General features: G+C 54.9%; 1 protein-coding gene across 1 annotated transcript; it reads right to left on the reverse strand.

Annotated features, from left to right (window-relative positions):
* Positions 1-996: 996 nt before the first annotated feature.
* ANAPC2 (anaphase promoting complex subunit 2) lies at positions 997-11,736 on the reverse strand. The gene is made up of 13 exons (XM_086763835.1): positions 11,271-11,736; positions 9,929-10,551; positions 9,289-9,421; positions 7,251-7,425; positions 6,984-7,103; positions 6,377-6,494; positions 6,117-6,298; positions 5,826-5,967; positions 5,124-5,199; positions 4,355-4,558; positions 2,815-2,944; positions 2,234-2,469; positions 997-1,498 (listed from the first exon to the last, which is right to left on the reverse strand). Exons 1-13 carry the CDS (start codon positions 11,712-11,714, stop codon positions 1,286-1,288), a joined length of 2,796 nt encoding a protein of 931 aa, XP_086619961.1. The 5' UTR covers positions 11,715-11,736; the 3' UTR covers positions 997-1,285.
* Positions 11,737-12,979: the final 1,243 nt, after the last annotated feature.

A 12,979-nucleotide genomic window follows, 5' to 3' on the forward strand; every position in this document is an offset into this window, starting at 1 on the left:
CAAGTCTCTCATGCACCCGGCTGTGCAGCACAGCCCGGGGTATGGGCTGCTCTGGTGTTCAAGTGTGGCCCTTGGGTATCTCAATTCCAGCTGCTGCAGGGCCCACAGGCTGGGACAGAGGTTCAGCAGAGGAGGGGAAAGATTTCTTGGGCTGTGGAAACTCATTCCTTGCTCCAGAAAAAGCGAGTTTTTAGTAAAAGCCAGATTTCCCCAGCACATTCCTCCTGCCGAGCAAAACCCACCCAGAAAGCCGGACAGAGGAACCCTGAACGCTATCAAGCGGAGACTGAACACGATCCTGAAACCCACTGCTCGACACCCAGCTTGGGGGCATGGCGTCTGACCCATGGAGCTCAGGGACGACCCCATCTCGCTCCCTCGCTGATCGGAGCTCAGGGACGACCCCATCTCGCTCCCTCGCTGATCGGAGCTCAGGGACGATCCTTTCTCGCTCCCTCTTGCTCGCGGTGGTGCCAACACCTCTGAAGCACACCCAGACGATGCACCCTTGAGGGCAGCCGCCACGGTGCTGGAAGGGAGCCGTATATTCAGGCCACAGTAAAGCAAGCGCCTGGATAATCCGCTGACTTATCCTCCAGAACTAAACAGCTTGCCCTGAAGAACTCCTACGTCTCATCAATCTAAAGCATTCCTCATCCCACAACAAAATCATTCCACACAATTTAAGAGTCCCAAACCAGGGTAAGCGGACTCTGGAGTCTTCCTCCTGCACAAGTCAAAGGAGACAGCACAAACACTCGCTTTTGTGCAGGGTCTCACTCATCACAGGCAGCTGCGAGACGCTGCTTTAGCCACACAGAGAGACCCAGACAGCAGCTGGAGCCAACAGCCGCCCTCCCAAACCCTCCCGGGGCTGCAGATGGAGGCCCAAGGAACAGCAGAGGGTGCCCGGCAGACTGGGGTTTCCCGCCTGCCCTTCCAGCGTGGGAAGGCTGGTGCTACAAGTGCGCTGAGAGGAAAAAAGTTGGTACCATCTGAAAAAGGAGACTGCTGGCTTTTATTAACCAGTGAAGTGGGCCCAGACCCTCACGTATGGGAGGGAAAGCAACGCAGGGAGCAGGCCCAGTCCCAGAAGTTGTGGGGTGCACAGCCCAGGCTGCTGCCGAGCTGTCTCCATGGGAAAAGGACACCGGTTTGGGGAAGAGAGCACAAACCCCCAGAGCAGAGAAACCACCCAGGAGGATGCAGAGAGCTGGGTGGCACTCAGGAGCTGAGCACGGGCACGGAGAAGTGACACAGAGGGGAGAGCAGGGACACTCACAGCCTAGTTGCAGTTCTTGGGCAGGCGATAGACACCTCCAGAGTAGATGAGCTGCTGGTCCCGGACCTTTTTCTGGAGGAAACCCTGCAGCTCCTGTATATCGATTTCGGTAACCACCGGGCCTGTCATCACAAACATCTTCAGCATGCTGTGAATCCTCTCCAAGGACAGGCTCTCCAGGTTGGTCAGCATAGCCTGGATGTACGTCCAGAAGAGCTGCAGAGGGGGACAGGCAAGCAACGGTGAACCACGCGAACATCCAAACCATGAAGAAAAGGGCTGCTTCAGCACGCCATATCCCAAAAGCGGGGCTGTGGCTGGCAGCGAGTTCTGCTCTCAGCCATGAGCGTGCGGTGTTTAAACAGGAAATATCCCAGAGCAGCATGAGGCGCTGGGACACACAGCTAGAAAGCAGGATCTGACGTGTGGTACGTGCATGACCCTCAGCGGATGAACACCAGTATGACAACCGCGTGTTGCACAGTGGCACAGCGCACACAGCATGACACACGGGCAGGAAAAGCACTGGAAGTGTCCAGGAACCACAACACAGAGAAGGCAAAGGGCCAGCTGTTAGTGTTGGGTAAGCCTTTTTGGCAGCCTAAGTGCCAAAAAGCGTTGCTTGTGTCAATCCAAATAAGTTATGACTGTTTTCAAATATGAAATTATGTCTCAGACTTTTTCTTTTTTTAAACTGAAAAACCCCACATTTAGAGATGCCCAAAGGGTTGCCTTTTCTGAAGGCTGTGCTAGCACCTGCACCAGTGAGCGTTAATCAGGAGTTACACCCTTCAAAAAACTCTCACGCTGGACTAGCCACTGCAGTGGAAAATGCAAATCCAACGTACAAACTGAATCCATCACCTCAATCAGGCTCCCCAAAGCCAAAAGCACAGGATGTTTGCACCATCCTGCTGGCTTCACGAGCAGCCAAGACGCATGGATGGGTACCTGCAGCTCCTCCTCTTTCTGGTCAGCCTGCGATGCCATGGCAGAGTCCCCCTCCTCATCGCTGTCTATCAGAACAACCTTCTCCACCTGGTCCTTCTGCTCCTCCTCAATGACGGTGAAGGTGCCTTGGGGCTCTTCACGCAGGACACCCTGCTGCAGCCACAGCGTCATCTTACGCTTCAGCGATGTCACGGGCACCTTGAGCACCTCACTCAGCTCTGTCAGGGTCCACGTACCTGTGGAGACCACGGGTATCGGAGAAAAGCACAGGACACCTGCCCACCTCCACCGCCAGGGTTAAACAAGAGGATGGGGAAGGCTGGGGAGCCGCTGCCAGGAGCGAGCAGCTGCGTGCAGTGACGGCCTGAAAGCAGACTGGGAGCTGAGCTGTGGCCCTGCTGGGTGCTGTGCCCGAGGAGGAACCTCGCTGAGCCCTGTGGTAGATCCGAGCCCATGAACCAGGTCTTGGTCCTGCTGCCAGAGCTCTCAGAGCCTGCAGCCACCCAAGCAATGTGGCCTTCCCACCCCCCCACGGAGCACACAGACACGGGTGGCAACGCCGAGTCTGCCACGGCACTCACTCTTCGTCTGGAAGTGCAGGATGATGGCGGCATGCACGGGAGAGACGGACAGGGAGAGGGTGCGATCTGCCAGCTCCACATCCAAGCTCACAAGGCCCAGGTGGTACTTCCAGTTCAGGGTCCTCATGGCCTGGAAAAGGGAGCAGCAGTCCCTCACAGCAGATCTTCTAACAGGAAGCAGTAAGTGCTGCGTTACTGCAAACACTCCTCATCACCAGGGTCAATTGTGCTCCCGTACACCTCTGCCAGGTACGAAAGCTGCTCTCCTCCTCATGAGCCACCCAACACTGCCACCACCAGCCATCCCCTGCCCCCCAGGGGAAACATCCTCTGCAGCACAAGGCGTTGTTCAGCCCTTGCCCAGGAGCTGTGCCCCTCTCCTGCCCGAAAGCCAGCCACTCAGCTCTCTGGCAGGGTGAGCAGAGGTTGAGGAAATACCGCAAGACCAACTGGGCCACTCAGGACAAACTCCTGCCAGAGAATAAACACTCATCTGGGGCAGGACTTCCTCGGAAGAGGAGCAATCTCTTCTGATACTGATGTGGAAAGATCGCTTGCTTTGAAAGCTGAGGGTGCTTGAGGAGGCTGCGTCCTCTTTGCATCCTCCCCTAACTCATTTTTTGCAGGCACAGAAATGAGCTGGCATCCATGTCTGGCACACAGCTACGGCAGAAGAGATGGGATCGAGAGCTGTGAGCTTCCCGGCCTCATGGCATCTGCCATGGAACATCGGCATGAGACACCAAATTGTGTCCAGGTTGGCTGCAGAGAGCCATCTGTGTGTGTGCACACAAACTACACTGGCATGACAGCTGTATCCGAATCACGCATGCTCCGGAGGTGTGCTCTGCACTCACCAGATAAGAAGCTGCAGGACGAGGAAGCCAAGACCACAGCTCTGGAAGTGACCTAGATCTCTCCTTGACTTCCAGACCAATGCTCCGGCTTCCAACCCGTTCTGTATCCGCAGAGCAAGATGCACCTTAGCCCTCTCTGTTCAACTAACTGCCACGATGGAGTTAGGGACCCTCCAGAAATGAATGGAACAACCCAGGAGAGACCGCAGGCAGAAGAGGAAGCAACATTCACCTACCTCCAGACCAACAGTGAATCTTAAAATGAGACCAGCTCCTTTTCAAGAGGACAAACAGGGGAGGAGAGTGCCAGAGCACCGAAGAAGAGAGGCCCAACAAGGACAGGATGTCACTCTTACTACTACAGAACTTAGGCCAACAAGCTTAGACCAGACTTAAGATGCCTGAGAACTTCCATCTCAGTATCCATTTAACTAGCAAATGCTGGCATATTTTAGAAAACTCTCTTCCCTGACTGCAATCACTGTAACAACGCAGGCACGCCATAAAGAGATAAACCCTTCTTCTGGCCATAGCTAAGCTAGTGCAGCTTCTAACCCCGATTCACACCTGAAGGACTTTGGGATTCCACCGTAACAGCACAGCTGTACTAGCTGCTACAATTTAAGGAATGTGTCCGAAGTCTGAACAGCATACACCTTTAAGGAGGGTTAAGGTTGCCTCACCTTTAATTTCTCATACTTCTTGGAATAGGCTTCCATGGCTTCCTTGACCTGCTCCGGAAGCTCTAGCTTCTCCTCTTTCAGCGGCGGCCAGAACTCACTTGACAAGATAACGGCAACGAGGCTGAACGGTGGCCTCTCCTCCTCTGGGAGCTTCTCTTCCTCATCACGGATGTTGGCATTAATGCGTCGCGAGTCGGCCATATCCTGGAAAAGGCAGAGGAAGCTAAGGCAGTTCCTTCTCCTCCAAGTCAGTGCTAACCCTTAGTAAAGGCAAAGCTTAAACAAGGTGACCAGCATTGTTTCGAAATGATGACAGCAACATTGGGAAGGACACGATCATGTGTGTTCACTAGAAAGTCTGCTCCATACTCAGAAACATTTCAGGGGAGGCTGGAGCAGGGCTTACAGCTCCACACCAGCCTACACAGGAGTCCCTCCAGACCTGTGTTCTTGTGACAGTGCTCCAAGGGAATTAAACTCCCGCATCCCAACCCTAGAGGAGCTAGAAGAGCCCAGCTCTCCAATGCCAGAATACTGTGCTGCAGGAAGGGCAGGAGAGGCAACAGCACCAGAGCAACCATCCCCCAGAGTCAATAACCCAACCCACAGGGCTTAAAGAACAGCCATGGTTTGGAATGCACCTCTGCCTGTCACAAATCAGCTCCCCACTTTCCTAAAAGACCCTTTTTGGGTCACTCCTCAAGTCCCTCCCCTTCCCTAAGGAGCTCAAACACCCATGACTTGAATTAAAAAAGAAAAAAAAAGTTACTTTTAACATGACTTCACAATAGTGCATCTGAGCTTCCCCAAACCGCAGCTTCAGCAGCTCCACGTTGCGGATTTCCCTGAGGAGAGAAACAACAGATCAGACCTGGCTCCTCAGACAGACGAGCCTGGCTTGGCCTCTACCCCTCACAACGCAGCCGAAAAAGCTAGTCCCTGGCACGAGGGTGCTCTTCGTAGGAAGCCTTGCAAGGCACATTATCTGAACAGGATGCTTTCTAGCATCTAAGTAAGGAACAGCCACTTCCTCTGTAGGCCAGCAGCTTTTTAGGCCGTCCTCCTCGACAGCACAGCGCAACCTCTGCGTTTGGCAAGCCACTCGCCGGAGGTTGCCCATCCCAGGCGTGGCTCACACTAGCTTCTTACTTTGACACTTCCTGCTGACCCTAAGCAATCTGCGTGGGTCGTGAGGGCCACCAGAATGTGTGGGATGGAGCTCAGAGGGGGTCGGTGCCTCCAATTTCCGACGTGCTGCCCTATTAGTGCAACCCAAGCGCAGGACTGAGCAGGAAGCAGTCCAAGAAGAGGTGAGCGTGTGAAATTCCAGATGCAAACCCAAACCTGCAGATGAAGTGGCCAAAGACATTCCTGGCTCCAGAAACAGCCATTCCTAGGACCAAGTCTGCAGCGTGCCTCTATCAGGTGATTTTACCACAGAAAGCTCTGGGGTTGGGCACTTGGACCTCACCTCTCAGCGCTGTAGTTGAACTGATGCAGCAGCCGGTCGGCCAGAAGCGTGCGGTATTCGTTGATAAACAGGTCCTTGCTGCCATAGATGCTCACCAGCAGGCTGATGATGTCCGAGGACCGACGCTTGGAACTTGATTTTCCTAGTGAAATCCAGCAAACGACAGTGGGAGATGAATAGAGACCTGCCCCAGCCCAGCTCAGCTCTAGAGGGCTAGCAAATGAGCTGCTCAAGATGACAGCCCACCAGGGAAACAGCAGGCCACCAGAACTTCTGGTCTTGGTATCTAACCTGGATCTGCATCAACCGGGTCAGGAACCCAGTCCCCTGGTTCTGAGATGTCATCGTCACTCTCCTGGCCGTTCTCCAGCGTCACCGGGTCAGCTTTCGAGAGCTCGTTTGCAAGATCACCGGAGCCCTCAGCATCTCCTGTGAGACCGGCCACAATCTGCCGCACCGTGTCCTCCCGAGTCCTGCCAACAGGCAAGGGAAACAGAGTGAGTGAAGGGAAGGGAAAGGCGACACGTAAGAGTGCCCCACCAGCCTCTTACCTCAGGTACTTCCGGATGGGCTCGCAGGCGACCTCCAGGATGACCATGGAGGGGTCAAGCTCCCGCAAGGCCTTGATGGCCGAGATATACAGGGTGATGATGTCGGATGTGTTGACTCCTAGCGGAGAGGGGCAGAGTGTCAGAGTCCCAGAGCAGACTAACGGCTTGCACGCTCCAAGCCCTCTGAGCTACAGAGGCGAAGGGCTTGCTGCCCAACTGCCCCAGCCAAAGGGAGAGATCAGATCCACATGTCTGAGAAACCAGTTCCAACCACAAACGCAGGCTCAGAGACCACCATAAACCCGCTGAGCCCTGACCGTGCATTAGGAGCACAGACCACAGACAGCAGAGAAGCCTTTACCCACCTGGATCAAAGCTGAACTTCTAGCTCAGCTCCTCACCGTACTGCAAAAATGAGGCAAGGGGCTGGGATATCATCAGATACTGCTGCACGCACACTCGAACATGGAGAGCTTGCGATGTGCACAGCCCGACTGCCTCTCACGCATCAAACACAAAGTGAGACGATGGCTCCCACTAGATTCCCGCTCATACCCAGGCTCCTTACAGTGTTATGACATACGCAGGGATAAAAAAAAACACCTACCAGGATGCAGAAGTCGCATTTCCAGAGCACTTTTCAGGGAGCTGAGCAGCTGCTGCCTCTGGTTAGTCCTCTCCAGGCAGAACTTGAGGTCCTCCACAGCAGGCTTTGAGTCTGGGAAATCTACAAACCAAGCAGCGGTTAGAAACAGCGCCACGCTCCGTGGGAAGGCAAGAGGAGACAGCGTGGTGCACCAGGAGATGAAGACACATCTGTCATTCATCCAGTCCAAGTCCAGGAGTGAATGAACACTGAATGGGTCACACCTACCTCGAATAATGCTGAAGAGCTCCTCAATGCGCATGCTGGCGTAGATGCGGTAGAAGAACCTTTGGACGTGGCACCGCCAGCGCTTCAAGGTGCTGCTCGCTTCTGGGGAGGAGCGCGCCAAGGCACCGTCTTGCAGAAAAACTCTGCTGAGCCAGCCAATCACTTTCTCAATCCACTGCACAAGGAGAGGGAGAGCACAGAGATGGTGAACACCTGGGCCCCAAATTTCTATATGATTCCTGAAATCAACAAAGAGCAAGCAAGCCATCCCAAGGACTCACAGACAGCCAACCAAACTCAGGCACTTGAAACCAAGACCTCAAATTCCAGCCTGGTTACTGAATAATAAACTAAAAACCTGAATAGAGAGCATCAGAAGGTTAATTTTTGATATTTGAGATTTAGTTTTCTAAAGAGAAATGTGTAATTGTCAAATTTCAAAGGTACTCAACTATAACATCCAGATGTTCAAAAGAAATGCTTTTTTTTTTTAAATTTCCCCTTTGAAGCGGCAAATATGTGGTACTTCCTGGGATAATATTTGAGTATCAATAGCTACTAGATATTAATATTTTTTGATAATCAGATTCCAACAGCCTGAACAAAAATACGAAGTCAAGGTCTGGCTTACTGTGCTAATTTGTAATCATCTGCTCGACTAAGCAAACACTGAAGAAACGCACAAGTTCTGCCAGTTACAGGGCAGGACCAACCTGACAACTACAGAACATCTGGGCATCGATCCGAGCAAAACTGGGGAAAAGCTGATAAAAAAATTCTCCTAAAGGACAAAAGGAAAGGACTACAACGGATGCAAAGGAACTCAGTTTTAAGGAACGCAATTATCAAACCAGCTCAGGTTCCCCATGAGTTTATCCCCATGAGTGCTCCTGTTACTGAACATCAGCTGACGCTGCAGGCTGCTGCTGGTGTGTCTCAAAAGGGGGTTTGCTGTCAGCACTTCTACTTCCAGCAAGCTGCTTCTCAGACTTCTCCTATTTTACCTTTAGCTTGCCAGGCTTGTGCTTTTTTTTTTTTTTTTTTCTCTTTTCCCCTTAAAATTATCTCTTCCTAATTCTGACATGCTCCAATATTCTGTGGCCAAACACGCTGGCCTTTCTGAGGAGCTGGGAGCAAGGGGACCTTCTGCAACGTCTGACAAGTAGAATGCGGTTGCATTTTCTCTGGTGCCCTTAAAATGTCCTTAAACAATCTCCAGGTCATCCAAAAGCATTTCACACTAGGTCCAAGAAAGCAAGTGTTGCACAGCAATTAAAGGGAAGTAAATATAAAATGACCGCTGATGTTTGCTGACGACAAAAGCGGCTGGCATGGCAAACAGCAAGGAAGCTAGGGCAACCACGGAGAGCAGCCTGGGCTGCATGGCAACCTGGCTTCACACGTTGTTCTGCAACGCGGGCAAAGGCACGGTCACGCGTCGAGGAACAAAGAGCGCAGGGCAAGGCTGCAGAGCCAGGACTGTATCCTGGAAGAGCCATCACCTAGAGAATTTTATTTTAAGGTCATAGTGGGTAAACAGGCCAGTGGGAATTCTGTTTAAGGTAGCAGGAAAACATCTGGGTAGGTGCGAGGAAGGATTTTAATTCCGTATGTGGCCCACTAGCAAGATCAACACCAGAGTATCATCTCCCATCCTCGCTTCCTATTTTAAAGGGGTGCTGAAAAATTGGACAGAGGACAGAAAACAGCCACACAAATTGTAATGATGGGCCCACCGACACAGAGGGAGGCTCTTCTGCAGGCTAGGTGGCACCACATGCTCTTCAGTTTCTAAACTGGAACCACAAAAATGCCCTCATTACTACGGACATCACCAGGTGAAATACAACGGTCCGTTACGCACAGGTTAGAGCAAACCTTCCCCTCTAGCATAAATAAAAACGGGGAGTTTTAACCACATCTTCCCCAGCCCTGGACCAGGTGTTTTCAGGTGGAATCTGCTTTTTGCCTGAGCTGCTAAAACGGCAACAGGAGCAGCTGTGCATCCCCAAAGGAAGAGCCCTCGTGCCTTCCTTACCTCCTGGAACTCATTCAGGAAGGAGTGCTCATATTCCCCCCGGCATCGTTGCTCCATCCTCTCCTCTATCATCCGGTGCAAGATGGTTGTGACAGCATCGGCGCTCACTCTCTCCAGCAAATTCAGCCGGCGGCTGCAGACACAGAGAGTGACCCAGTTCAGAGCGTATGGAAGCAAAGGTACAAGCAAACAAAGAAAATCTAACTACCTGAAGGCACCTTCCTCCCTCTGTGCTCCACAGATGCAGGTGTAGCTCTGATAGCCCGCACAGATGCACTACATATGCCACACATGACACTACTGCTGTCCCATCCTCCCTAGAAACATTATTTTCTAGCCATCAAAAGCTTTTTCATTTAGAAGAGTTCACTCCTTTGTGGAGAGAAGGCCTGAGAGCAAGGGGAAGATACTCTCACATCCAGGGAGAGGAACTTTCTGTCTAGAGATCTGCTCTAGTTCAACCACCAGCTGGCAACCAGCTGCAGAAACGCTGTGTCAGGTTCTCTACCCAGTACCACGACACAGCCTGACCTCACACGTAACTCCTCCTGCTTTCAGGTATCAAGAAAACTTGCTGCTGCTCCCGCTCTGGACTACCTGCTTGTTCTGAGTGACAGCCACCACCCCGTACCCTACGTACAGAATGTCATTGAGCTGCTGAAACTGCTCCATGGCTTTGGGGCACCAGCACTGCTCTCTCTTGCTGCTGCAGCCTGCGCACAGCGGGCTGTCTCCTCCGCCCTCCTCTGTATCACTCTCCTGCTCGGTCTCACTCATGCTGCTCTCGCACTCGTTCGTGCCGTCTTCTCCTTTCTTCCACTGCCGCATGTATATCCTGAAAGTGCGGCTGTAGAACTGCTGGATCATTTCCTGGAAGGACTTGGTGGTGGAGAAGAAAAGGATAGCTTTGAACATGGTGTAGACCTTTTCCTGTAGCATCTGAGCGCCGGTCCCCAGGAGCAAGCCTGCCTTGGTCCACTTCTCCAGAAGTTCCAGGCTGTTCAGGTAGGGGTCCAGGCGGCGCTTGAGAAGACAAAACGCGTCCAGAAGGAGCGAGGAGCACTGGGGCTCCTCCGCCGTGTTCTCATACTGGCCGATGCAGTTCCAGAACTCAGGAGCTATATTGGCCTGAAGGTCCGTCTGCAGCACCTCGATGAACCACTCCTCCACGATGGAGTGCAGGTCATAAGACCGCAGCACGTCCAGGGCTGCGCGTAGGTCGGCATCCTTCAGCGGCCCCACAGCATCGGACCTTGGCGCTGCCTGGAAAGCGGAAGGGATACCAAGTTAAGCATGCGTAAGGGCTTCTCCAGGAGTATCTGTGGCAGAAGAGACCGCTCATCTCAAAGAGCAGGGGCCAAACGCACACGGGCTCTGCTGGCAAACAGCACCAGGTGGGCACCGCTCCTCCGCGGAGCCCTGCTGGGGTCTCAGCCCGCTGCCGGAAGCCAAGTGCCACCTCCCCAACGCCGGCCATTGCTGCGGCTGCTGCGGGACACGTGCGGTGGCGGGAGTGCCACGAGCCACCCTCGGGTCCCCAAAATGCCAGGCTCTGGGGCAAAACCCTTCTCAGGCGATGCTGGCTCCCTCAGGCTGCAGCACAGATGGGGAAGCACCCCTCTTTTTGGCACATATGCTTCCCTGGCCGGTGTGATGGGGAACAGGGGGACGGCTGGACCCCCCACGGCCTTTCCCTAACTCCCCCCTCGGGGAAATGCCCCCCGATCCCCCTTCCCAAGCCGGCAGCCCCAGCAGCTTCCACTCCCAGCCCCAACAGCTCCCGCCCGCAAACCAGACCCGCGAGGGGAGGGCACCGGCCAGGACGCGGGGGACGAGGCTGGGGCCCGGTCGGGGCCTGCCCCACGCCCACGGAGGCGGCCGGTCCCGACAGGGCCCGGAGCCCCGAGCGCGGGGCGGCGTGAGGGGAGCGGGAAGCGGCGGGCCCCCCACCGCCCCGCGGGCCCAGGGCCACCCCCGCTCACCAGCCCCAGGGCGGCGGGCGGCACCAGCGCGGTGCTGAGCGTGTGCCAGGCGGCCGAGAGCCCCGCGCCCGCCGGCGGCTCCATGCGGGCCGCGCCGCAGGAAGGGGCGGGGCGCGGCGGGCGGTTGGGCCGGGCCGGGCCGGGCCGGGCCGATGAGCGGGGCCGAGGCCGCGCTGCGGGGCTACAACGCGGAGCTGCGGGAGGGTGAGCGGGGCCGGGCCGGGGGCCGGCGGCAGGGCCGGGGCCGGGGCTGACGGGTCCGTGCCGCGCAGGGCTGGCGGAGCTGCGCGCCCGGCGGGAGGAGCTGGACGGGCGGATCCGGGAGGAGGAGGCGGAGCGCAGCCGGCTGCAGGGCCGGATCTGGGCGCTGACCGAGCGGCTGGTCGGCACCAGCGAGAGCCTGGCGCGGAACCTGGCCGCCCGCAGCGAGCTGGACCGGACCATCGCCGAGACCGAGGCGGCCTACGGCAAGGTACCCCCGGCGGGGCCGGGCGGGACAGAGCCCCGCACAGCCGGGCCCCGCTGGCGGGAGCACGGGCCGGGGGCAGCGAAGCCCCGCGGTGCCGAAGGGCGGAGGCGCCCCTCGGCCGGGCCCTAACGGCTGGGGGCAGCGAGGCCCACCGACCCCTCTCGGGGGGACGAAACGAGGAGGTCGAGTTAAAGCAAATACAGCGAGACGGTCCTTGGAATGGACCCCTAAAAACCACCTCACAAAGCAGCATTTGGGGGGGAAACAAGGGGGAAGCCAGAGACAAGGCGCTGACCCAGATGGGCGTGAATTCGTGCAGGTAACGACAAACCGGTGACAGCTGGCTGCTCACCGCACGCTGCTTCTGCTCAACTTTTCCTGTCACTTCTTCCATCTTTAATGGAACCCTGCCACGATAATAGCATAAAAGAGCAGACACGCTGGACCAGTAAAGGGGTGGGAAGGGGCGAACAGCGCAAGGGCTGTCACCCATTTCGGTCACTGGGGTGGCTCCGGCCCTTCACCTGTCCCCTGTCCTTACGCTCTGCCAGGCAGCAACTGCTTCGTCCTGCACATAGGATAACAGCTGAGTTCACTTTTGAATGACCCATGGGTCAGCTTTTTAGAAAAATAAAAGGCTCTTTCCCACCCACTTTCAGACAAGCAATGCTCTCTCCTCAGTTGGTAGCAAGGAGCGGTTTAGTTGAAGGGCACCCTTTCCCCATTACCTGCTGCCCACCTTCCCACGCAGCTTTTTAATGTTGTCACTACTCTGTGTCTGATCCTCTTCATCTCCCAAAGTCAGTACTTTCCAGTGACAATTATTTTTCAGATGAGGATAAAGCTGTTCTCTCAGCCTGCTTCAAGACCTGATGGTTTGGGGGCAAAGAGGGGGAGCTTGCGATGAGAACTCAACACCTTAGAAATTGTGTTGTAAAGCTACATGTGCAAACAACACCTTTTAAAAGAAACCTTCCCTGAGATACAAGCCACAACTCCCCATCCTACAAATGAATTCATGTTTATTGAAATTGAAAGACAGTCACAGTAGGTAAAAAGCAGAGGGAGGTAGGAGAGGAAATGCAGACATCCTGCAAACAGAAACCAAAAGCAAAGTTCCTTTCCTGTGGATGCACATCCCTTGTCTGTAATCGCGCTCCTTGCCTTCCCCCAGTTCCTGATAGTCACAGGACTCCACCTTCTTCCACGGACAAGATGGCAAGATCCCACCAACGCGTTC

The sequence above is a fragment of the Chlamydotis macqueenii genome, chromosome 20, assembly GCF_036417535.1.
Source record: "Chlamydotis macqueenii isolate bChlMac1 chromosome 20, bChlMac1.mat, whole genome shotgun sequence".
In the NCBI taxonomy this organism is placed as follows: Eukaryota; Metazoa; Chordata; class Aves; order Otidiformes; family Otididae; genus Chlamydotis; species Chlamydotis macqueenii.

Excerpts from the sequence above, each read along its gene's own strand:
- ANAPC2 (XM_086763835.1), bottom strand. The coding sequence starts at position 11,714 with ATGGTCCGGTCCAGCTCGCTGCGGGCGGCCAGGTTCCGCGCCAGGCTC. Across the intron at positions 7,426-9,288 it reads TCCTGAATGAGTTCCAGGAG|TGGATTGAGAAAGTGATTGG; the intron begins GTAAGGAAGGCA and ends CTCCTTGTGCAG. Across the intron at positions 2,470-2,814 it reads CCTGCACTTCCAGACGAAGA|GTACGTGGACCCTGACAGAG; the intron begins GTGAGTGCCGTG and ends TGGTCTCCACAG.